General features: G+C 41.8%; 1 protein-coding gene across 1 annotated transcript in view; it reads left to right on the forward strand.

The window, feature by feature from the left end:
* Positions 1 to 25,641, forward strand: part of LOC117753428 (A-kinase anchor protein 13) — a 110,773-nt gene that overhangs the window by 22,164 nt on the left and 62,968 nt on the right. Inside the window, 7 exon segments of the mRNA XM_034571509.1 lie at positions 3,280 to 3,433; positions 5,806 to 5,966; positions 6,490 to 6,661; positions 12,329 to 12,512; positions 15,055 to 15,244; positions 15,511 to 17,611; positions 18,884 to 18,969. Of these exon segments, the coding sequence (XP_034427400.1) occupies positions 3,280 to 3,433; positions 5,806 to 5,966; positions 6,490 to 6,661; positions 12,329 to 12,512; positions 15,055 to 15,244; positions 15,511 to 17,611; positions 18,884 to 18,969 (3,048 nt within the window).

Below are 25,641 nucleotides of genomic sequence, written 5' to 3' on the forward strand. Positions count from 1 at the left end.
ATTTGGCAAGCCAGTTCCCCAACTGAAGTAAAGAGCAGGATACAGTTCCTAACTTTTGTATGAGCTCTGAACACCAATGACCAGCTTCTACACGGATCCACAACAGTGTATGAGGTAGTTGAAAATGGGTTGTTGAAATAAGCTGTGGCAATAAGCTGTGGCCATAGGGGAACATACTACCTAGTGAGACTGCTAAGAGTGGGCCTGGCACCAGCCACTGTGACTGTCCTTTACCCTCAACAAGAGTAAGGAACAAATACCAAAAAACCTATTAACGGGGAAAACATGTAGAAACAGTGTATGAGGTAGTTGAAAATGGGTTGTTCAAAAACGCTTCTTTTAGATATGCACTGAACTCCGCTCTTCCTCCGTATTTTTTCCGGAGGAGGTGCATGTGTGAATGCAAATGTTCGAGTCAGACGATCCGCAGTTTCTACGGACTTCATACGCCTGGCCTCCTAGTATAATGACAGTATAAATGCAGGAGAAGTTGATGTGTGAACACAGAGGGGATCCCCCCCCTGGATTCACCGTGAGCGAGTGGGGGTTGATTACACTTTTAACGCGCGAAAAATGAAAAGAACAAAAAGAAAACAAATATCTCCCTAAGAAAAAGCTGTGTCATACTAGTAGAAGACACCGAAAAAATTTAAAAATGTGTGTCTGTGGCCCTCATAGGACTGTAATTACCACGACCAATCATTTCAATCGGATTGAATGGCGATGATTGGCTGGCGTACTCTCACTGCACATGACCAGTCTTCAGCCAGAGAGACATACACCGCTGGAGTAGAGACGATAGCCAGCAGTTAGCATGCAAGTCATGGAAAAGTCAGCTTCTAGCATTTGTCAGTGTGCATTCATGTGTTTTGGGGCGTAGCTTTGATGCATTTTTTCAAAGTGTGTCAGGCTCTTGCTAGCATTTCCAGGATTACAAACCCTAGGTTTAAGCTAACATTGCAGACAAACACACGCTTTAATCCATTTCTTTTACATTTGGTTGTCTTAAGTTGTGTAAAGAATAAAAAGAAATCCCACCATCACCATATCTCCTTTTAATATCTCGACACTCTTACTCAACTCTCAGCAAACTGAAGGTCAGTGCTTTGTGTCATGTGCTCCAAACTGGAACATATGGTTGTGGAAAGTGAATTAATACACTCAATAACTGGCATTTATTTCCATAACTGCTGCAGTTGACTTCAGGTGGAGAGTTTCCAGTATGAAGCAGGGGTCTGGCAAAGACCATTGACTTTAATTTCCCAGTGAAAAAGCTGGAATAGTTGATATAAAATCACATATAAAGAAGTGATGCTGTTAATCATTTTGCCTCCTCCTTTTGTTGAACTTTTTTTTCATCTTCCAACTCCTCCTCTTTTACTGACAGAGCTCTTTCATCAATTCTTCAAAAAGTCAAGCTGCTCCTCAATTTTTCATCCCTGTCCTGTGCCTCTGTGTTTGATTGTTAATGATGTGATGTGCTGCATTTCAGCATCAATAAATCATTATCGTATTAACATTGATGCATTAGTGTAATTGCTGCAAACAACTGTGGCTGTGGGAAAACTGGCAGTCTCCACAAAGCACTTACTCTGTGGCCCTGTTAATATTTTGAGTTCTAGATGATCCAGTTGGGAAGGTTTGTAGTTCATAACTGACATCAGGAATTGGACTTAAATGCATCTTAAGTGATCAATGGTGGTTGGATTCCCAGTCAGCGGCGCTGGAATCTGGTGGTGTAGATTGTGAAGAAGGCTGTTCTGCGCTTAAATTTTTTTCATGCATGTTCAAATGTTTCATCAGAGTTTTTGTGTTGCCGGCCTTGGCAGAAATGTTCTTTTCACATAGTCTGCATTCCATTGTGTGCTATTGGCATCAAGCCTGATAAAATGGAGCCACATTTTTCATTTTTTATGTTTAAGTACACACTTAGAAATTCACACTGTAGCAAGTCTTTGAAAATACACACACACACACACACACACACACACACACACACACACACACACACACACACACACACACACACACACACACACACACACACACACACACACACACACACACACACACACAAAATACCAGTGTCTGGGGCTACCAGCATTATAATATCATGGTACAAGCATGCTGCATGCTTATTGGCTCAGTGACAATGATGAGATGGAATCCTTAGGTATTAAAAATTGGTCCTGTTTGATAAGGCAGTTTTCAATCCGTTTGATTCGTCTATGGCTGATACACAGATACACTTGCTTAATTGCGCTGCTAGAGAAGGAGGATTGAGTTTAATTAGGAGTGGTAGTTTTTGTCTTGTTTGTGGTTTTAAATACCTGGACCGTCACACACGTTCCAGCTTTGTCGTACTATAGATACGTGATCTAATCCAACTAGTCTTTAATGGAGTCAGGTGTGCATTCGTAACCTTCACCTTTTTTGTTAGAGCAGTGCTTAATGAAAAGGTGCATGCTTCCTTGATCAACTCCTAATGTGGTCTGATAAATCAAATCCAAATGCCTTCTTCCCTGTACACACCTGGTATTAACATGTGGTTTTTGTGATCCGATCTCAAGTGGACAGCTCTAAGTACAGGTGTGAGCGCACTCAGATCGGATATAAAGCCGATCATTCCAGATTATATTCGGAGGTGGTATCAGCACTGATCACCACATAATGATCGATACTTTCCTTAAATTGTGGAGGTGAGATCCGATCTGAGATCCGATCAAGTGGGACCACATTATAATGGTGTTTTAACAGATTTTAAAGGCCAGGTGTGAATGCACGCACTCCGAGCTGTCCACTTGTGATCGGATCACTAAAACCACATGTTAATACCAAGTGTCTTTGGGGCCTTAGTTAATTTAAATTTGGAGCCATAACTCAGCGTCTTATTGGAACTGCCAAGTTGGATTTTAGCAAGCGTGAACAGGGTCTTTGTTCTTCTTCATTAACCAACTGCAATTTGCTTGATCGTGAAAGGTGCTGTTCTTCTTCAAACTTATTTCAGTTAAACTATTTTAACTACAGAAGTTCAACATTACCTCAGCTTGAAAAGGAGAACAGATTTACAAACACCACTCGTGTCCTCCATTTTGATATGATGAATTAATAATGTATGCAAATTAATTTTGATGTCTCTCTAAATAACTGTTAAGATAGATTTATTTTATATATATTTTGTCTAGATGTATTTTTCTCCTGCTATTTTGTTGACATCTCTGTCTTTGTGCTGCTTTCTTCTCTATGTCATTTCCTCTTGCTGTCTGCCTGTCTCTGCAGGGGCAGTGTGTTGTCACGGTGCAGCTCGCTGATGAAGAGCTGGCTGCGGATGAGGAGGGCGTGGACTACTTCCTTCTGTTTGCTGGCAGCACACAAAGGCACCTGACCAGCACCCAAAGGAGCAGTCATGACACCTTGCAGGCGGTGTGTCCTGGTAAGCCACCCCACCCACAATGCCTTGCAGCTTCCCTGTCATATCTAATGGACCTGTGGGAAAGTGGCTCCACCTGCAGTAATGAATTTATAATAAATCTATTTGAAAGTCATTGTTGTAGGCACCATAGCTCAGTCTAGGTGAATAAAACATGAAAGGAAAGTTCTCTGAATGCAGCATCATTGCAAACTCATATGCTGCAGATCAATAACATATAAGGGAGAGTCAGTCAATATCCCCCCAACAATATAGTCATGTTTACCAAAAAGTGAAAACAATACAACATCTTATAGAGGTCAATCCTCTATAGTGATCAAGTGCTATACATACCCAACATTAACATTAAGGGATGCCAAAGCATGCCACAACATCGCTGTCTGAAACAGTAATTGCTCCTAGGAACAGGATCACGGGGCAGTCAGGAGTTATTGTAGGCGAGGAAGAAAGTCTAAGTGATAAATAATTCATCATCAACTACCACCACCACTGTCCTTTCACCTCACTTTAGGTTTTATCGAGCCTGGTTCATTCGTCACTCTCCTCGGAGCACATCCCACTTTTAGCCAGTTCTGTAATACTCAGAGATACTTCCCCCTGAGGTGAATGAGCAACAGCAGGTGGCACTGAGATGAAGGTTCAAAGGTCCCAGGGCACAGAAAATAGGTGGCAAAAATGCAGAATAGTTGTTTGGTTTGGGTGTCCAAATGTTGAGAAAGACAAAAATATTAAATGATGGGACAGATTAAAAAGACATTGTTCTTTGTTTTCCTCAAGAGTGAGGTGTTGACAGGAAAAAAGAAAGCAGAACATGATAAACTGTTATCTTGTTAAGAGCTCGCCTGAATTAACGCCAAGGAAGGAGGTGTGACTCCTCAAACAGATTAGTTCTGCTTCACTGCTTCTTCCAAAGGGCCGATCCTGTGACCAACCAGAAGGTCTGTAGTTTGGGGTGCCTTTGAGCAAGGAACTTGCGCCTGTTTGTTTAATGAGCTGAGATTGTTTGTAGAGACACGGACACAGTAAATGATAGGAGATAATAAAGCTTCTTTCAGACATGCGCTAAACCATGCAATTTTCTGGAGATGCTGAATGTGAGAATGCAAATGTCTGAGTCAGTTGCTCCACACATTTTACGGAACTTTTCCTGCCAGCCCCCTAGTAAAATCTTTCGGCAATCCTGCAATTCGGCAATTTTTCGAGTGAGCCCCTGTGAGAATACGGCAGGGAAGCTTTCAGCAAAGTGAGTGGGCATGTTTCTGACACATGAGGGATGCAAAACTGACAAAACACAAATGTGTTGGGACAAAAATGTGTTGGTGTCATACATGTAGAAGATGCAGACAATGTCAGCTTTGAATGACAGCAAAGTTTGAGAACTTAAAAACTTGATTTTTGCAGTGTAATTTATAAGTCACGTCCTGCATCCTGCATGCTCTTAACAGGTGCCTGGATGTTCTGAAAATGTTCCTGCAATCTCCTAGACAGAAGTAAAATCATTTAGACGACCATGTTGAGCAGGAAGCCACTGAATACATGTAGAGCCTCTACACCCTGTTAGCTGTGTTTTGACATTGGCCATGTTTGAGCACTACAGTCCTCATTGTTCATTCCTTTGGTTGTGACAACTGAAATACATTAACATAAACATTCGTTTAACTGATAACGTCTTGTGTTAATTGCCTGTTAGGTCAAATTTGATTTGTGACTGCTGAAAAGGTTGTAGTGGGATGAATTAAAAAACATCAAGTCAAATATTATATTTTAATAGTATGAATTTAATTGGATTCAAACCAGTATACACTGGGCTGTAGCTGATTATTATTATTAAAGAATTGTGATGTCTAATGAATAATAATGTTGGTTTCAATGCACGTTTGTGTACTGTGACTGTGTATGAAGGTTTCATCACCTCTTCCAGATAAACCTGTACAATGTACAGAGTTTATTCAAATAACAGAACATCTCAGACTCAAGCCGTTTTCAGACACGAATTCTGTGCTTTTCACATATGAAGGACGCATTAGGAGACCTTCGGGTCAGATAGACATGTTTTGATTTTTTCTTTTCAGCTATTTTTCTTTGAATGACTTTCTTCACAGGTCACAGCCACTGCACATTCACCATTACAGTTCTTTTATGGTTTTTTGTATCTAAATTTGCCATGTTAGCCACAACTAGCTAACAACTATTAATGTTCATGCAACACAAAGACATAGAAAATTGGGTTTGCCAACTACACTTAACATTATAAAAGGCTTGTTTAATACACGTGGTAGACTTTGCCATATACACAGCCAAACGGATATCTATTTCATTTTGTTACCTGTTCATTCCTCTCTTCCTGTCTCTTTCCTCATTGTATCATCTTGTAGCCCATGACTGCTGTGAGGGGGTGCTGGTCACCTTGTGCTCTCTCACCCGAGTTGTTCCCGAGTCCCCGAATAAAGACCTAAGCATGGGTAGCGTGTCTCCACTGGGCGAGCAACGATTCAGCTTCGTCCAGGATTTGGCTTTTGACATGGCCCAGTTTCTGGTGAGCAACAAGACGAGTCATTTCCATTTCTGCATCAGCTGTAAAATTACAACAAAAGCTGACGTTTGTCATAGAGCAAGAAGAAAGTTGTTACCCATGGTTACACAGGGACACAGCAATGTGGGCAGAGTGAAAGATTAACATGTCCGGGTTTCGTTCTGGCAAGGTCTGATGACTGATGGTCCTTTTTAAAAAAAATCTTTTTGTTATCATCCCATAGAAATGTAGTAGTAAGTCTGTTTACCAGGGAGGATGACAAGATAGAATGTGTCTTGAGTTCTCAAAGTTAATTGTTTGCTTTTGTCAACACAGCACAGTTCTAATTTGAGTTTAGTATGATAAATGCATGTGGATTTTCATATCGTTTGTCTTCATGCAATTACATTTTACATTTTAGCCATTAAGCTAATGCTCTGTGCTAAGGCTTATGCTGAGCGCCTTAAAATGAGCGCTTCTAGACTAAGCCTCAGCTTAGCCTCACCTTTGGAAACTTGACTCATGTTTGCAATTACCCTCCAAACAGGTGAGCACGGCGGGTCGGGCCGACGCCCTAGATGGGGCGCTGCTGCTGGATGAGTGTCAGATTCCTCTGCGGGAGTGTGAACGTCTGGATGAGAGCCTGGCGCTGGCCCTCCAGCATCTCGCACTGCCTCTGGGATGGACCTTACTGGGAAACAAACCAACCAACAGCACTGGTGAGACTGGAGGGCAGTGGGCTGACTGTAACATGTCATGTCCTAGCACATTACAAGTCATAGACGATGTCTCTGCAATGATGTAGAGATACCATCTGTGATGATTTGATATTGTATGAATAAAGATGATGCACAGAACAATTTTAGCTTACTTACAAGTCAAAAAACGAGAAACCTCTTTTGTGTATTCATTTATGTGGCTCATGTCTTTCACAGTGCCAGTGCTAACCCCAGATCAATACAATTAGGACGATTGATCACTCTCAGCATTTTGTTTTGGCATTTTCAGAGTAGTGCCACAATTACATTTTACAATAACAGTAAAAGTACTGCTGTTAATCATGGTCTGCCATCACCCTCCCCAACACATAAAGGTAGTTTGTATGGATGTGTAAGTTATTCAGGTCTCAAAACACTAGTCTGAAATCATTCATGACACAAACTTTGTCTGACCTCCACAGTTTCAATGTAAAAGTACAGTTTGAAGTAAGTTTCTTGACAAAACCCAGCAGGAGTTACTTGCTAGCTTTTAAATTGAATCATACGATGCCGTGATTTCTACAATGCAATTAGAGAAAGAACATCATTTTAAAATAAATTGGAAACACATGATACTGTAGACACTCTTTGTAGAGTTTTCCATGTATGGAAAAACTCATTGAGTCTTCCAGCAACCAGAACCATACAAACTGCAGGGCACATAAACTGAAGACTTGTGCCTGTTGTGTGTCAACACATCAACAGTATGTCTGCAATATATACAGATTTTTATGCTTATACTGTATGACTCTCTAATATATTTTTCATCAGTTATCTTCAATAATATTAAATACATCACTGAGTTGTGACAAGACATCAAAACATCAAGGACATCTTGTGTACTAGAAGGGAATTCCTAGCTTATAACTGGCTACTTAGAGTTTAATATAATCCATCCATCCATCCATCATCTATACCACTTATTCTTTTAAGGGTCATGGGGGAGCTACAGCCAATCCAAGTAACATTGGGCAAGAAACAGGATAGGACAGGTCGCCAGTTCATCACCAAGAAACAGAGACAAACAACATTTCACACTCACAATTCAAGTCTCCAATTAACCTAACCCTGATCTGCATGTTTTTGTAATGTGGGAGGAAGCTACCAGTACCTGGAGTAAATCCACACAGACACTGGGATTTGAAGCAAGATCTACAGTGCTAACCACTGTACCACCTTTCCACTCCTACTTTGATATAATATATAATCTAATAATTTAATGGTATGTAAATTGTAAATTGTAAATGGTCTGTATTTATATATTGCTTTTCTAGTCTTCATGACCACTCAAAGTGCTTTACAGTACAGTTTATTGCCATTCACCCATTCACACACACATTCATACAGTGCATCAAATTTTTTCTATAAGGGGAAATTTGGGGTTCAGTAACTTGCCCAAGGGCACTTACGCATTTGTAATGGGGAAGACTGGGATCGAACCACTGACCTTCTGGTTGGAGGCTGAACGCTCCTCCCCCCCTCAGCCACTGCCGCCCCAATGTATGATATGTAGTTAATAATAGGGTTACAAGTAGCTGCTGTTGGCTTGAGTGTATCCCTTGAGAAATGTAACTACAAGTCAATGCTTCAGCTGATAGCACATGGATACAACATAAGCTGTGAATGCTGATTTTCTATCACGTTTCTGATGCTACTGGAGATTATCTGGTCCTTTTCAATAACACACATCTCGCAAAAACCATCTCCACTGCATGTGAATGAAGGATTGTAAACATAGTATGAGGAATGTTATTGGAGCACAATATGGCCTGACAATGTGCGGGACATTCATTCGGTGCTGCAGTGATGCTATCATCACTGCTTTCATTTATTTTTTTATAAACACAAAAATATTTTACTTTACTTTATTTTTACTATTTTCTGTTGGGTGACAGAAAAGCAAATTCCTCTACTGTTTATAGGAAAGGAGTCAATCATCTTTATTAAGTGAGTTGAGCAGTGTTTAAAAAAAACTGTGTATACCTACTAATTTGGAGTATAAGAGGTATATGACTTGTATGTTTATATACAAAGTGTTTAACTTTGCTCATTTTGTGTTAAATACCTACCAACAGTGCAGAAAAAGTACTTTAATTTGCTGTGTTAAATGCAAAACCAATGCTCGGGTTTCACATGTTTAAAATCCAAGGAGAAGGACTGTGCTGTAATTTGGGGGTTGTGACAGTCCGACATGTCTGAAGGCACGTCTGTTCTTCTGCTTCTTCTCTTCTTGTAACCCCAAGCAGACTGGGCCCATTTTGGTGCATGACACTTTGTAAAATACACGACTTACTCACTTATTAACACAGCTCTAATTGGAGAAAGAGCCAGATAAGATCGGCAAATCAAATCATACTTTCTTGTTATCTTTAGTTGACACTCAGTGGATATAATGCAACCCATTCAAATCCCTCTCTTACAAACAGGAGGTCAATAAGGTTAGTGTAGTTGATAGCTTATATTCACAGAAAGACATGAACATGAAAATATGTCAGTGAATGGACTTTTCATCTGACTCTGTCATTAGTATGATCAGAGCCTAGTGTCACTGTGCTGCAGCGCAGACACACAGCAGTACGGTTGGGAGAAATGTGTATGTCAGTACAAACAAACATACATCTTTATTAAAATGAAAGTGCCAATTTTTTCCCAGCCGTTGACTCTGACGACTTTAATCAGTTAAAGGGAGCGAAATGAGTTGACGTTGATGATAACCTCTGTGAGATAATTGCTCTCTGTGAAGCAGCGTAAACAAGACATTGGGGAGTAGTTTGAGCACTGCTGCTGCCTCTGGCTGTTGTTAACATAATAGCTCATGGTTTAGCTTGTACTTGGAGATGAGACCAAACCAGCAGGATTTTAGACATAACTGACAAAAAACGACTCAGTCAGTGTACGGCGGATATGGAAAGTTTCCACCCTCTTTCAAATGTTTTATTCATTGTTGGTAGCCTGGACAGAAAACTCATCAAATCTCATTCTCAGTAATGAACTCCCTCCTGATTAGATAAGATCCAATGTTATGAAAAGTGTTATGGCTGTTTTGAGATGGACACACACACACACACACACACACACACACACACACACACACACACACACACACACACACACACACACACACACACACACACACACACACACACACACACACACACACACACACACACATGCGCGCGCTCGCCTACTGTCTCCTTTGCACTGAAGTCTGTTGTCATGTTGTTGATGTGGAAGGCGGCTTCCAGCTGCGGTGAGTGATGTATGCTCTAATAGGCTCTGCTTCACAATATGTCAGCGCTTCAATACAAGACGCTCAGCTGCAGTGGACTGTGGGGAGGAAGAGGAGTACAATTCTGCTCTCCATTTATCAGATCTGTCGGATGATGGATAGCGGCGGACTATAGGTGGAGGTGACAGTGGTTTATCTCAGTCATCCTTCACGCTGTGGACACGCAGCAGTCAATGATCTCACCATTGCCAGTCATTTATTTTCCTCCGAGAAATTCACTTCTCTTGAAAGAACAGCGCTTGTCATTAAAAATGGTGAACAACACCCACTTAATTCATCAGTTTTGAACAGTTATCAACATTTGCTGTCAAATTATCTATAGCCTGTGGCTTGTCAATCAATACCAATGTGCTGGTTGTTGAATGAATGAACACGAGTGTCCAAAAGCCTTTGTAGTTTCCTGCTGAAACAATTATTTTGTACTGAAAGTTTCACTTTTGTATTCTTTTGGTCATCAACAAGCTTAAGGACTTAATTTTAACAATCTGAGCTCATAGTCTAAATGGCATAGTGCAACTGCATGTAGGGCATGTCCACATCTGATAGTTCAGAAAGGTTGGGCTTAGTCTCTTGATTAAAGGTAGAGTTGGCCTTTTGTTTCTGAAACACTTTTTAATCTTATGTGTTAAAAAACTCCATATACAAACGGCATCAATCAATAAAGTTGTCTGGAAAAAAAAAAAAAACGCCAATGTCCTTCACACGGTAATTCGGACTGTCTGTGCGCACCCTGCTTGTGCTCTCACTGCATATGACCAGAGTCTGTAAAAGCTGGAGAGGCAGAGAAGATACCCAGAGGTAAGCGAGCGAGTCATGGACGAGTCGGCTTCTAGCAGTTGTCAGTCGGTGCACGTTCATGTGTTTTGGGGGCGTAGCTTTAAAGAGAGGGCCGATGGGAGGGGGTGGGATGAATCGGTTTCATATTGTAGCCTACTATATGCTAGCTTTTCCAGGATTGCCAACCCTAGCTTTAATCATGCCATCGTGCCATCTCCCATTGCCTTCTAAAGCCAGGTGCCCTTCCGCTTAAGCTTGCTATCATAAAGGCGGATTTGCTAGGAAGTAAGAAACAATGCTTTCCATTCACACACAAGCAGACCACCTGTGTGTGTAACAGGCAGAGTGTATGAACATTGAGTGCCTGCTCATGTTGGCACACACTTCTATCTTGATAATGCGCTCTTAAAATAACCCTAATGCTGCACCACTGACTCCACACCAAACAATGTGCGTGACCACACCTCATTTTAAGACCAGCACACTCTGATGGGCACAATCACATTTGCTATTTTACAGGTCATCCCTCAAGGGATAGTGTAAGAATTTCTTTATCAAATCTCAAGATAATCCGTCCCACAGATTTTGAGATATTTCAGTCTGGACCAAAGCGCGTGTTTGCGTGTGTGCTTTTATTCCTTTGTGAGTACACAAATGTGTGTAACTGTTTTTTGTGACGGCTATAGAGTGTGTGTACTTGTTTTTGTTGCCTCTTTAGTGTGTTTATTTACTTGTCTTTATTGCCTTTGTAGGACCTATTAACACTGAATTTGTCTGGACCAGTAGACCTCATGGGGACCAAAGCCCAGTCTTGATGATGCATAAAGTTATTTCTGAGGTCCCGGTAAATGTTAGGGGTATTAAGTTAATTGTGGTTAGGTTATGGATAGGGTTAGGCATGAATTGGTCACGGTAAAGGTTAGGGATAATGTTTTGGTTAGGGTGTACTCAATGAATCGAAGTCAGTGTAAGGTCTGAATATGGGTAGCTGCGCAAACCTGTGTGTGTGTGTGTCCATGAATCTCCATTACTGTCTGTGTGGAAGAGTAAAGGGAGGGTTTCAGTGTTTGTTTTTAGGAGTTCAGCTGATATATATAGGGCCAATAATGGACTTAAATTAAGAATGGGTGTCTAGTGCACGTAATGGGGCTCACCTCTGATTAGATGGAATGGTGTTTGATTTTGTGCATGCATCATTATTATTGTTGTTGTTGCTATGATTTGTTGGTTTTATTATGACATTAAACATCAGATGCTGGTTCATAAACAACTGTATTGGCCTACAAACACATGCACTGATCCGCTGTTAAAGATAGAGCCAAGCTGTGGTTTTATCAGTCTGTATATGTGTAGAGGTCTGTGTGTTTACTGGGTCACCATGGATCCTGTACTGGTGTCATTAGGCAGCACTGTGTTGTTGCCAAGCTGCAGCGGGTGATGGTATGTCAGCTACCACACCACAAACTGGCAACCTGGACCCTTGCTCTCCTCAGTCTCTCTGCTTCTTGTTAGCTTTATTCTTTTTGTGTTACTACACCTGTCATCCTCTCTCTCTTCCTCAGAACTGAATCCTCAGGAGACTCTGCTGCACTTCTCCGCTCGTCGAGGTCTATTCCGGGTTACACACTTCTTGCTGCAGCAGCCTGGAGCTACAGAAGCCCTGCGATTGGCCAACAGACAGGGCCACACCCCATCCGCCGTTGCTGCTTTGCGAGGACACGGACGTCTCCATGAGCTTTTAACAAAGTAAGCAACAAACTGATTTCCTTAGGCACTAAACAGCTATTGTATAACAACACCACCGTATATTAGGTAAAACGTAGCATTATAGTTCTTTTCAGTTTTACATTGCTTCAAAAATAATAACCTAAAGACCATTTTCACACAGTGGCCATTTTCCTCAAATGCTGTTATGAGTCACAAACACAAGGTCTGACGAACTGTTTTCATTTCACAGGTCTCTATCTGATCAGCAACTAATAAGACAATGGAGAGTTAATATTTGGATGGACACAGGACCATGTTTCAAGACATATTTGATAGCATTAGCTACCCTAACCCTACAGCTAACGTTAGCAGCCAAGCACTTCCTTGCTAACACCACTGTTTAATACTGTGTGATGGGAAAGACATTTTAATCAGTGCACCTCTGGGACCCAATTATTTAAGCCTGGAAGTAAAATGTACTGGAATCAAGCTAATGCTAAACGCTAAATGCTTGATCCAATGCTAAAGTGCTTGAAACAAAATTTTGTGTTTGTGTAAACTGTTTGAACACTTCACAGACATGTTCCAGTGAGAACTATGTGACATGACGTCACTCACTCAAAATATTTCTGAGGTCAGGTGAAAAGACACGTTGATATTTCAATATAAAAACAGCCCTCATGGCTGTTGTGTAAATATGCTAGTTAACGTTGAAACAAGGTCCCATGTCTCCGTTTTTTATCCATTGTCTTTTCAGCTGCTGATCAGTGTGAAATGAAAACAGTTTTTCGGATTCTATCTGTATGTTTATATCTATATATCTATATAGATATAGATATATCTATATCTATATCTATATATCTATATATACTACTTATTCCACATTCATCTGTCTGTGTCTGTCTGAACCTGGTCTTCGGTAACTGGGTCACACCGGGGGTCATAATTCGTTGCCAGATAATTTTGATAATTTTATTATTTTTATTTCACCATATTGGACTGACAGACGGACTGACATGTGACAGGTTCAGATGTCCATCTTGGCAACAAAATTTCACAGTATCCCTTCCTGTTTGTCTTCAAAGTAAAAGCACAATGTTTTTGTTGCTGCTATGCTTTATACTGAGCGAATATACAGACCTTTTATTCAAAACAAAATGTAAGCTTGGGTAAAAACATACACATATTTGATATGTAGACACATGTTGTTTCCATAGGATTTATCACATGTGGTGTTTAATTGTACGTTAAAAGACTGTCTCCTCAGTGTTTGACAGTGAAACCAGTTCAGAGTTTCAGTTAACGTTGCTCTCTTCTCCGTACAAACACTCTCATATCAATATATCAGAGGGTGGATGGCGTAGGTTCCTCCTTCTGTGAGGCAAAATAGTTTGTCTGTTGTTCTCATGGAACAATGGAAGTATCCACAGAGCATCACCACAAAGCCACACTGCAGCCTAGCTTTAGCACTCTGAGCTGCAGTTAGAGAGTTGAGGGCTAATTGAAAAGTTGTGGGCTGCCATTATTGTTTTCCGAGGGAACATGATTGATAGATGGGAATCGTTCCTCAACACAAAAGCCTTGGTTACAACTCCTGAGTCTACTGACTATGTTTAACTGTAATTCAAAACATACTGCAGTGTTGTCCCTCTCCAGTTTAATTGCAAGGGTATTTATGTGTTTTTATTTTGGAGGTGACAGGTATTATCCCTAACAATGCTTTGACTCCTGAGGTCAAATTGTTCTCATCCTTTTATAATGAGACCTTAAACGGCTCTTTGGTAAATGAACTGAGACACGGTTTAAAGTGGAAATGGACCCCGTTTATGTCTTCTTAGCACTTCACTTATCTGCCGCAGAATAGTTTTCACTTAACTCAAAATGAAGATGCCACAAGCTGAAAGACAGCCACCACTTAGTGAATGCGCTCACTGCCAAGCGTGCACTTGAGCTGCTTTACAACTTACAGCTCTCTCTCTCTTTATGTGTCGGTAATTACATTTCCCTCATGAAAAGTGAAGTCACTCAGCCTGGCCAGTGACCTCAGCGCCCAGGCCTCACAGCTCAAGCAATCCACCCAGGATTACGCAAACATATCCGCCTGACTGGGAGGTGTCTCCTCTTTACAGCACTATCTTTATGAACAAAAACACTGCACATACTTTTACCTTCAACACTTCGAGCAAATGCAGCAAGCGGGAGTTTTCTTGGAAAGCTTATCAACAAGGAGTGGTCTTTATGTAGGCAATCACTGGGCGTATTTTACCAGGAAAGGAAAAAACTTTTTTTTAACCGACTACAACGTCTAGAACTTTTTAACATTTACTAGCTTCTTTATTACTTGACAATATCTGTGCAGGTTGGCTGATTACTTGCTGAAAGGCTAAAATAGATGGAAATAACAACCACAACATTTGACTATTGGCCTTTCTATCTCTGGAAATAAAAAAAACAGCAAGCACGTGGATTATTGAAGAAAATGTGTGAGCCTGGATCGGCTGTTCAAAGCAGTTCTGTGCTGTGTGAGCCAATCAGGCTGTATAGACCGTTCAGAGTGATGCAAGTGTCTCTTTCACAACAGGGCTAACACGGACACAGAGAAAGGGGCTGACGGTGTCCACCAGGTCTCTACAGATGCCCGGGTAATTTGTCACCTCCCCAGGCTGAACACACATACTCTGACACTGAGAAACCACCCTGGCCGCGAACCTCCAACCCTTCAGAAGAGTGTGGAGCAGCTGCTGCACCTGATATGCCATCTCCATGCCAAGGTGAGTCACACCACCCTGCCCTTCTAACATGCTATCTCTGCTCACGTTGGCTTCATCCAGGAGCTCTGCAGCCACTAAACATTGTTGGATTGTTTGTCTTTTCTCTGCCCTCATTTTTCTAACCTTCAAACTCAGTTTGTATAACCGGTGGAACACCTTATGCAATCAGTGAGCTGCCGATTGATAAGAGCTAAGGAGCAGCAGCTCTGTTGGTTTCTCTGAGGAAAAAGCTAACGTTTATCCTCCTCCTTCTCTATGTTCTACAGGGAGTTTCTGTACTGGAGCTGCAGTTCGATTGTCTGCACACAGCTGCCGATTGTTGTGATGGCATAGAAACAGAGAGAACCTGCGTGGAGCAACTACAGCAGGCTGCCACAGCATCGGAGTGTTTGGATACAAAAACTGAAGGCAGCTGGGTAGAAAACTGCCCAGTGGAAAGCAGCGGGACTGATTCAGGACACAGTGAGACTGGAAAGGCAGAGAAAGACGGGAGGTTGTCTGCGAGTACTCCAACATCAGATGTACGCCCTGAGGACCATGGCCTTCGCTCCCCAGAGGAGCGGGTGTGTTTTAGTTCAAACATTGGGAGAGATTACTGCCAAGCAGAGGAGGAGGGAAGAGAGCAGCCTGTTGTTTCCACCCAAAGTTTGAGTTTGTGTCACAGGAGTGAAGGAGCTCAGAGTGAGGTAGAAAGGGCAAATCTCACTGTGGGAATCCTACCACCAGCAGGCTGTGGTAAACAGGCAGAGGAAACTGATAGAGGAGAGGCTGGGATCCGGGAAGGACAGGAGGCCACAAAGGGAGAGGACAGATCTGAGCAGGAAGAGAAGCACAGCACAGCCAGGAGGAAGGAGGAGGAGACCAACTCAGAGTCAACAGATCCAATAACGCCCGGTGGAGACGAGAAAGCTTTAGTCATGGGCCAGACTCCGTCGTTAGAGGGCTCAGAGGTTTCTGACAACTCTGATTCTGAAACGAAAGACTGCGCTCAGGAAGAGGTGACTGTCGGGACAGAAGACATGAAACTGAGTGAGGAACTCTGTGATGGACTCTCTTTAGACGAGGAGAAGATGGAGAATAAAGGGTTAACAGACCCGGTATCAGCCTCAAGGGACCTCCCCAATCCATCACTGATAGACAGCGGTGATGTAAGCGAGGAGCCTGAATCTGCTTTTTCACGTCTCGTGATAGAAAGCCTCCACAAGGGGGAACCTCCACCAGACATAAACAGCCTGGAACAAAACCAGGAAACAGCTGGGAGGGATTACGCTACAGAGCAGCAGCAGGGCTTGGCTCCAGACACCAATTCTGAGAATTGTACTGGAACAGCAAATGGTAAAGAGCTGGATGGTCAGGATGTAGCTGAAACTTCTGTACAAAGTATCAAAAACTCATCTTTGCCTTTGGATGAATCTGACAACACAGCAGATGATCAGACCGCCGGGAACTCCACAGAAGATACACAGATTGACCAAGTTGACTGCATGGCCCGCAGCCTCTCCAGTGATGACGATGGCAGTTTCCGGTCAGTCGGAAGCTCCACAACGGAAATCTTCCACCCCACTCAAGACGGTGCCACAGCAGAGGAGCAGGACTTGGTTCAAAGCAAGATATCAGAACTGTCGTCAGCAGGATCCATGATGGAGGAATCAAATGATATGAATCAGAGTGAAAGCGATTCACCCACTGTGGATGCAGGGCTCCTCTCGGAGCAGGACGCTGACGGGGCAGCGACATTGACCAACTGCAACCAGACTGGCACCGAGCCTGAATCACAACTGCCACCCAGCCCTCAGACAATGGAGCCTTTGAACCCGGAGGGGACAGGAGAGGAACTTGTCCCCGAACTTTCCAAAGAGGATCTGTCGTTGGGTCCCGTGTTGTCAGAGAGTGAGGACTCCGGAGAGGCTAACTGCTCTGACCTGAATGCAGAGATGGAGCATTCAGCACCGGAGGTCACCTGTACGGTCCTAAGTGAACCATGTCAGTCGGTTGCAGAAAAGATCGAAGTGAATGTCCCAGTTGGAGGTGATCCTCAGTCAACAGAGACCAGTGATAAATCCCCGGTGGCCTCAGGAGAGGAGAATGGGCATTTGCAATCTGTGCCAGAGCAACAGAAACAGGATGATTTAGAGAAGACAACAGAAGAAACGTCACCTGACGAGGGATTAACTCATGCAGAGAATGAGATCAGTGTCCCTTCATCACAAAGTATCACTCTGCTTTCAGACTGTACAGAAGCAGAACCACGTTCTCCAAACAATGAAACAGCCGGTGAACCTGTTGTTGAGAATGATTTGAATGGAAATCCAAAGACGTCTGATGCAGTGGATGGAGCCTCAGAAAGCCACAGCAGTGCAACCCAAGGTGAGCAAACACTGATTTATTTCAGTCTGAGATCAGGTTTATTCTAGTGCGACACTATCACATACATCACTGGGCCATGTGTTTGTCAAAGCCTTTTTTCTAAACAAATATGCTAAATCAGATTCCGAACTCCTCCAGTGATTAATGGCAATAGCTCCACAAAGCTAAGTGCAATGTCGCCCACCATAATTGTGCTCGCAGATATTTGGCTTTTGTGCGACATCCTGTCGTGATATATGGCTGCGTTTTGTTTTAATTAAAAAAAGTAGGTTATTCTAAAACACTTTCCCTAAAGTTTGACAGCACATTCAATTTGCCACATCAGCTTATGTCGGGACTGTAGGATACATGGTGACATGTTATGTAACAGTCGTTTATATCTTTGGCACCCGAGGCCAGGTATAGTCTGACAAAACTTCCCTTTATGTTCACATGTTCCCTGTTAGGCTCTGTCTCATGCACACATGCACTCCCTGGCTGCAGTATGTCAGCAGACACAGTCACATTACCAGGGCATGTGACCGAGTCTTACACGCGGAGCCAGAAGGCTGTGCTCTCCAGAACAAACATACATGGGATGTGAGCGCAAAGCAGGAAGTGAGACCAGCAGAGTCTCTCTTCTCTAAAGTGAACTTGCAGCTCTCCTCTGTTGGCAATTTTCACTCATCAGGAATAATTGTACTGGACCCAAGTCCAATAAAAAGAGGTCAAGGGCATGACTGGCACTGTGCGTCACGTAGAGAGCGGGGTGTCATTATGAGCAAGGGAATGTATTTACAGCCTGACAGCGGCCTAGCGTCATGAGGCTGCCAGAGACAAGGTTTCTGTTGTTTCAAGTTTTGAGTATAAAGATGTAAAATATCCACTGGGATTCTAGTGGGGGCTTAAAAACAAAAAGTTAAAAGTCCATTATGGATAGTTGTTTCTCAGACATGGTCACTTACATAACAAGACAGATTCCAGAGGAAGAATCCATCTCAAATAATTATATGATATCATCAGTGGACTGTTTGCTTTCTGTTTTTATAATCAAAGAATGACAAATTCACTCACATTCAAATGGTTGTTCTCCCAATGGGAGTTTTAGAAGTAAATAAAAACTATAAACTAAAGCTGCCACATCATTATTGTACAACGTCTACCTCATCAGTGTATCTGCAGTGAGAATAGACAAGTCTCAGTTCCTTTTCGCTCTGAACACTTGTTATTGATTCCTGTATTCTGAGGGTTTGCCTTTGGACTGATTGCATTGTGTTGTGTGCATTTCTCCAGAGGAAGATGTCATCAAGTCTGAAGACACTGTAATTGCTGCAGGGGAGGAAGAAAATGACACAGCAGAGGAAACAGACTTCTCCACGGTAAGCTTCAAGTCTGTGCTGTGGTTGTCAGCTATCAGACTCTGCTTTGTTGTCAAAGCAGGTTGGATTAACATGAGTCCAAGCTGAGTCATTGTTTGCAAAAGCCTTGAAACACCCCTCTGGCATAGGAAATGATCAAAGAGGCGACCAGTAACCAGTTCCATGAGCGACTACATGACCTGGGGAAAAATGGGCCTGAGTCTGAAGTTTACAGCAGATATTTAACTTTTCAAACGCACATGTAGCTTCATTGAGCTGTTGATAGGACGTAGCCACTGTGCTTCTCCTGCTGTGACATGTGTGCTGTGGAAAAAGTTCTGTGAATCAGATTCAGTGAGGAACTACAAAGCAACGCGAGAGCTCTGATGCCAACAGGTAATCTCTGGTTAGCAAGATGAATTAAGAACAAACAACAAAACATACAGTACAAGAGGGTTTATGACGGAAAAGAAAAGTAGGTGACGATCATCAAGCAAACATGTCAGTTAAATACTCAATAAAAAAATTGTTTAAAGTTTATATAGTGGGAAAACCCTGTGTCTTTTGTGTTTGTCAAAAGTCTGGCATGTAAGGCAAAGTAACTCTAAACCAACAGCTATACATTTATATCCAAATCCAACATTTTTCAAACTTTTGAACCCAACTCACAGCCTTCATATATGAAAATAAATCAACAAATAATACAGCCAATACTAATAGATGGTGGTGAAATAGTGATTGTAAAATGGCACTCAGAGATTGCATAACTCTGCCAAGACCCAACAGACTGCTTGTGAAACCATATCTAAATTCACTAGATCTGTATATTTATGTGGATCTCCATCAAATTGCACTCATAAATATCAGTCCATTCATCAGGATTCATGAATTATTCTCAGAGAAATCAACATAAATGTTGCAAAATGTCCCATCTCACCATGTTAAAGAAAGTGAATAAAATGTTGCTGGATCTACCCCCTGATCTGGATCTGCACCAAAATTGAGTGGGTTCTTCTTCTCTACCTCAGCATGGTAATCCGTCCAGTAGTTTTGCTGAATCCTGCAACACATACAAAAACAAAGCCTCTTTGCTCGAGGTAAAATGGTATTTGTCGAATCCCTATAGTAGACTTTACCGTGATAATAAACATAATAATAATTTGCAAACACTGGGAAATTTGAGGATTAATCAGAAGTTAAACACTTAAATTAAACAGTAAGTAAACACACTGAGTATCACACTCAACGTGTATCACACAAGTACATGTTGCCATCGATCGTTAACGTGGCTGCATGGTTTCAACTGCCGCTGTTCTTTGCGTCCTCGGAGTCTAAATACAGCTCATTTAGAAGTTGCAGTGTTGGACAAGAGTTTAATCCAGAGCTCACATGACACGGGTGTGACTCATTTCCTTTCTTTTATAATTGAATTATTCCGCATCCTGTTTGCATGACTGGTTGGCGCAACAGATTGAAAAAGCCAAGGCGAAGTTAAACCTGCATTTTTCAAGTCCACAACAGAACCTAATGAAAAGGTATGCATGAAAAGAAACACACAGGTCATGGCCAGAAAATTTCCACTGGGCTACTTTTGTTAGTAGTTTCCTCAGTGTTGAAAGTGAATGTGTGGATGAGTAGAAACTAAATCCTGTCCTGTTTGAGGCTTTCCAGAGTGTCAGGTACTTTATCATGTTGTATTATACACACGCCATTACTAGATGAATTGTATTTGTTCTTTCCCTTACTTTAAGAGTGACAAACTATAGTATCTTTTATAAAAGTGTAATTCTTTTTTGGCTTGAATTGCTAAGAATTTAATTTTAAGTAAAGAAAAGTAGTTAAAGGTTTTGGGAGAGAAGGTGGAGGCAGGGTTTGCTCATGAGAAGCTTGAGAGATTTGCAGGAAGTTGAGGTAGAAAGCTGTCTGGAACACTTTCCCCTCTGAGTAAAAGCTTTCAGTTTGAAGACTTGCAGCTTAGTCAGCTGTTTTTTTTTGTAATTCTAGTTAGTGCAGTCATTCAACAAGGAATATATTACCTGCTGAAGTGTCCTTAAGTTTGACCTCTACATTTACTTTACCATTAAATCCAACAGAATCTCCCTGCCTCGTCCAATGGGAGTCATGTTTTGCAGTTAGTTTTCTCTCTCAGCCGCCTCAGAGCACATGGATGTGATCTTCACAGGCCGGGACTTTACTCTGAAATGTTGCTGACTGACGGATTCCTCAGCAGCCATAGACTGGAGTGGCTCTGCTTATTCCTGGGTTGTGGTCTGGGTCAGTGGCTTATTCTGAATGCCAGATGCTTGACTGCAGGGGGATGTGTGCAGGAGGGCGGTGCAGCCAGCAGAGGGCAATGTAGCACCAGTGGCATTGTTGGAGCCTCTCCTCTTGACCACAGTGACAATGTAGTGACCTGCATCTTGATCCTGTTAAAATCTCCTGTACTTTCTATGATGAGAAGGTAACGATAAGGCATGTAGCAATAGTACTTTCATTCAAACAGTTTGATCAATTGAGACACATTCATTGCGATAATAGGAATACAAATTGTTATTATAACTGAAGAGGAATAGTTCATATCATGTGAAACTATTTGAAAAATATAATAAAGCAAAGAAAACGTTGTATGTCATGGGTTATTACAGCAGCAGATAATGAAACTGACTGGATAACAGAATCTTAATGACAGCAACAACAACTAGCTGCCTGAATTGACGTGTAAGGTTAATGAAGTAATTAAAATCACAAAGAGTGCGTTGGTGGTTTGATAAGATGTAAGCTGTTTAGACAGCAGATAATTTGGTCGCGGATGAATCAGCAGCCGAGGCGTCTGTGTTTCATATTTTTGGAGTACGGGAACTTGTAGTTAGCGAGAAAACGCAGCAGCTTCAACGTTCTCTTAAATCACACCCCAAGAGCAGAACAACACGCTTTTCCTCTGCAGCTGCGAGTCCTGTCAAAGTGCCAAAGAGTGTAAAACACCCAACACACAGGCATGAGATAAATTGATATTATTCTAAGTTTTTTGGGGGGTGGGGTGGGATTCACAAATATGTACTGGGAAGTCATAGCAAAGAGGAAGACCGTAATTGTCCACGTAAATGTGCTGCAGCCGAGAAGCTGTTCAGTAAACACATTTGGGCACGGATGTTGCTTGTATTTATGTGGGGAGTGGCTGCATTCACAGTCTTGTTGTGTAACAAGGCAGTAGGCAGCAGTAGCCTTGGGGATGCTAAGTACATTTTAGCTGCCGTTTTTGGTTAAAGAAATAATTGAATAATTGAACTTCACAGCCAGGGGTCAGAAAAGGAAGAAATAACTATATGCTTACAGCAAGATGAGGGGTATGCAGTACTGATTTATTTTATACAATATGCAAGCTATCGGTAATAAAGCCTCTATAACACAGTATAATAAACCAGAGTTAACTGATCAACTATACAGACAGAACCTGAGGTATCGTTTCCTGTGTTTATACAGAAGTAAAAACCAAGTGACTTGCACTATTTAGTTCCTCAACTGCTTCCAGTCAAGATGAATATAATGAGAATCAGGAGGAATCAAGTTCAAGTTTATTTATGTCATTCCATCCATATCTGTAAAACTGTCAGTGGAACGAAATGACATTTCTCAGTACCTGTGTGAACATGAACAGATAATACGACACAAAAATCCAGCGGTTTTAATAAAAAGTGCAATTCTCATAAACTGCAATCAAGTCCCTGAGTTAAAATGATTTAAAATAATAAAAAAATATACACATTAAAAGTATTATCAATTCACTAGTTCAAACAGGACGCTGAAGAGGTATCAGTTACAGGTGGAACATGTGTGTCAATGCACAGTGATATGATGACAGTTGACTCCCTGGCTTCTGAAGACAGATAAATATTTTCTCACAGAGAGACTGAAGAATATTGTTCGGTCACTGGCCAAGGCTATATGATGGAGCAGCATTTCTCTTTTAACATAGTATAATATAAATCCTCAAATAATTTAGTGTGTGTGTGCGCGCCCTCTTGCAGTTTCCCCTCTTCATGATGAGAAAAGATGGAAAAAGACAAGCTGGGGAGCTGTTTGGAGAGTTAATGTGCTCCACTTATTTCCTCTGGCTGTACACTAAGAACTATTGCAGAGCGATGTAGAGATCATCAGTTTTTCATCCCACCAAACAGCAGTTTACATTCAAAGTTTTCTATTTTCTGTGCAAACTCTGTGGCTCTTTTGGCTGAGCAGATTGATCGCCGTGTTTCCCCTGGACCATGGAACACCTGGTACTCAGTGAAGGTCAGAGTTTTGATTAGAGAAGGGTTTGATTTGTTTGTGGCTGCAGGGATTCACGGCTTTGTGATATTGGCCAGCTGTGGCCAGGACCTGATGTCAGAGCAGATTCTCGCGTCCCAGCCCCCACAAACCACAGGTTTACATGGATCTGAGTATCCTGCAGGAGGTGCTCAACCACACAGTGCAGGCCGACTCTTAAACTCAGGAGTGTACGTTGGATTCGGGACGTGGTGGGGATACAAATATCATAGATCTTTGCCATGTATCTTGTTTGTCATAATAACAAATATGTGTGACTATTTCCAGGATATATATGATTTTTATGAAGGAACATAAAGGTACCTTAAGAGATCGACAGCAGTGAAGGGGCAGAATATTTCTAGATGATTTAGTAAACTCTTGTCCAGCTGCTGTCCTGAGTAGTGGGGGGGGGGGGTAGCATATTTTCATGCTCTTAAAGTAGCATTTTTTTTTATCCTAGCATGACAGAGGAAGCCATCCATACTCACAATATCACACTTCTTCTCCTTCTTAAACCCAAATTATACTTCTCACGTCTGTTTTGCAGTGAGGGTCTGCATAAATTTCACCATCTGCACATGCGTGGAACTTATCTGTGCACACACCCAGAAGTCTGTGCTCATCCACTGTTAACCTCGCTGTTATTGTCCCTGTCTGATTTGTGATGTATCATTGCTCCCCGTGTGCATGTGGAAAAAGAGTTTTGCCTTTGAGACAACTAATTACAGGAAGAATTAATAAGGCCATGGGGATTTGAGTTCTGTATTTCCAACAGAATCGTATCATAATGATATGATATTATTATAATCTCATACATACTGTATGCTTTGTTGAAATGAAGTTTTTCAGAACGGATTTCCATGAAACTTGGTTTAAGGATGCAGTATGGGTCAGGGAGGAAACTATTGAATTTCTTTTGCGGATCCAGGATTTTTTTTTTTTTAATTTCTCTGACATTTCAAGATAGGATAATTCTTTTGACATTTTCACTTATTTTCCGCTGGAAATAATTTATGGATCTAGACAAAAACCAGGCATGTTTAGGGAACTAATATCTATGAAGCTGCTTTCAGACATGCACTGAACTCCGGAGATACTCTTTCTCTGCAGCGACTGTATGAGTGAATGCAACTGTTCGAGTAAGAACCTTTGGAGTTTCTGCGGACTTCTTCAATCTGGCCCCCAGCATACAGTCCGCAGACACTCTGGAGGAGCCAATGTGAAAACACAGCAGGAGACTCTTTGCAGAATTCACCGTGAGCGAGTGGGTGTGTTGATGACTTTTCTAACTCTAATCGACACAAAAAAGATAAAAAAAAACAATATTGCAGGATGACAAAGTGGTGCCATACGCATAGAAGACAACGATTAGATGTCAAAAGAGTTTTTGGTGAAAAGGTTGGACACCATTGCTGTAAACAAAAACATGTGATTCTGCAGCGGAATTAACAAGTTACATCCTGTTTCTGCTGCTCCACCCCTCACCTGAATCCTCCGGAGGATTTGTTGCTGTTTTGAATGTGTCTGATTAGAGAATCTCCCGCTGCATTGTGCATGGGTGAAAGGCAAACTCTGGAGAGAGTCCAGACCCAATTCTCCAGAGGGTCTCTTAAGTGTGTGAAATATTGTGCAGCTTGATTGAATTTAAGAGGTACAGTATGTTGTTCCTCAGTGGAGGTATGTGCTATTCTAATTAATGTGCGAACATGCCATATTGTCACGTATACATATATATCCATATTTAATTAAAAAAATATAGTAATAATAATAATATTCTTAATTTCATGATATATATTACATGTGCAAAAATGTTAAGTGTCCCCTGCACTATGTTGTAACCTCTGTCTCTGGATAGACATACAAGCCTGATCATTCCCAAAATCTTTCAGCACAGCTGCATCCAGTTAGAGGGACATTGTGTGAGAGAGGTGCAGTCTAGCACAAGGCTCCTTATTGGTGTCCTCAAACATATCCTCGTCCAGCAGGGGGTGTTGAATCTCAACAGCATAAATTCTCAAGATTGAATCATACTAACTGTAATAATGTCCTTCTGTCATCCGTCATACTGACAATGTAGTACTTTGGATGGCTGATTCACAGGATGAGGGAGCGACATTCACAGCCTTCATAGAGAGCCAGTGAGAGAAACAGATAGAGACAACAGAGGCATGAGTCAGGCAGAGTGAGGAGAGAAGTTAAGAGGCGACAGAGGAAAGGAAAAGAGAGGGAGGGAAGAGGAGAAGGAGGGAGTGAGAGAGCAGAGCTGGAGTCTGGTAGGAGGCTGCCTCTGCGGCCAGATGTGAAGTTTAGCAGGCAGCTTTGCCTCTCCTCAGTGGTGTTTCCCCTGGATTTTAACCTTCTGCTCAGTAAATCGGCTCTGGATATTTA

This window comes from Hippoglossus hippoglossus, chromosome 3, assembly GCF_009819705.1.
Source record: "Hippoglossus hippoglossus isolate fHipHip1 chromosome 3, fHipHip1.pri, whole genome shotgun sequence".
NCBI classification, from domain to species: Eukaryota; Metazoa; Chordata; class Actinopteri; order Pleuronectiformes; family Pleuronectidae; genus Hippoglossus; species Hippoglossus hippoglossus.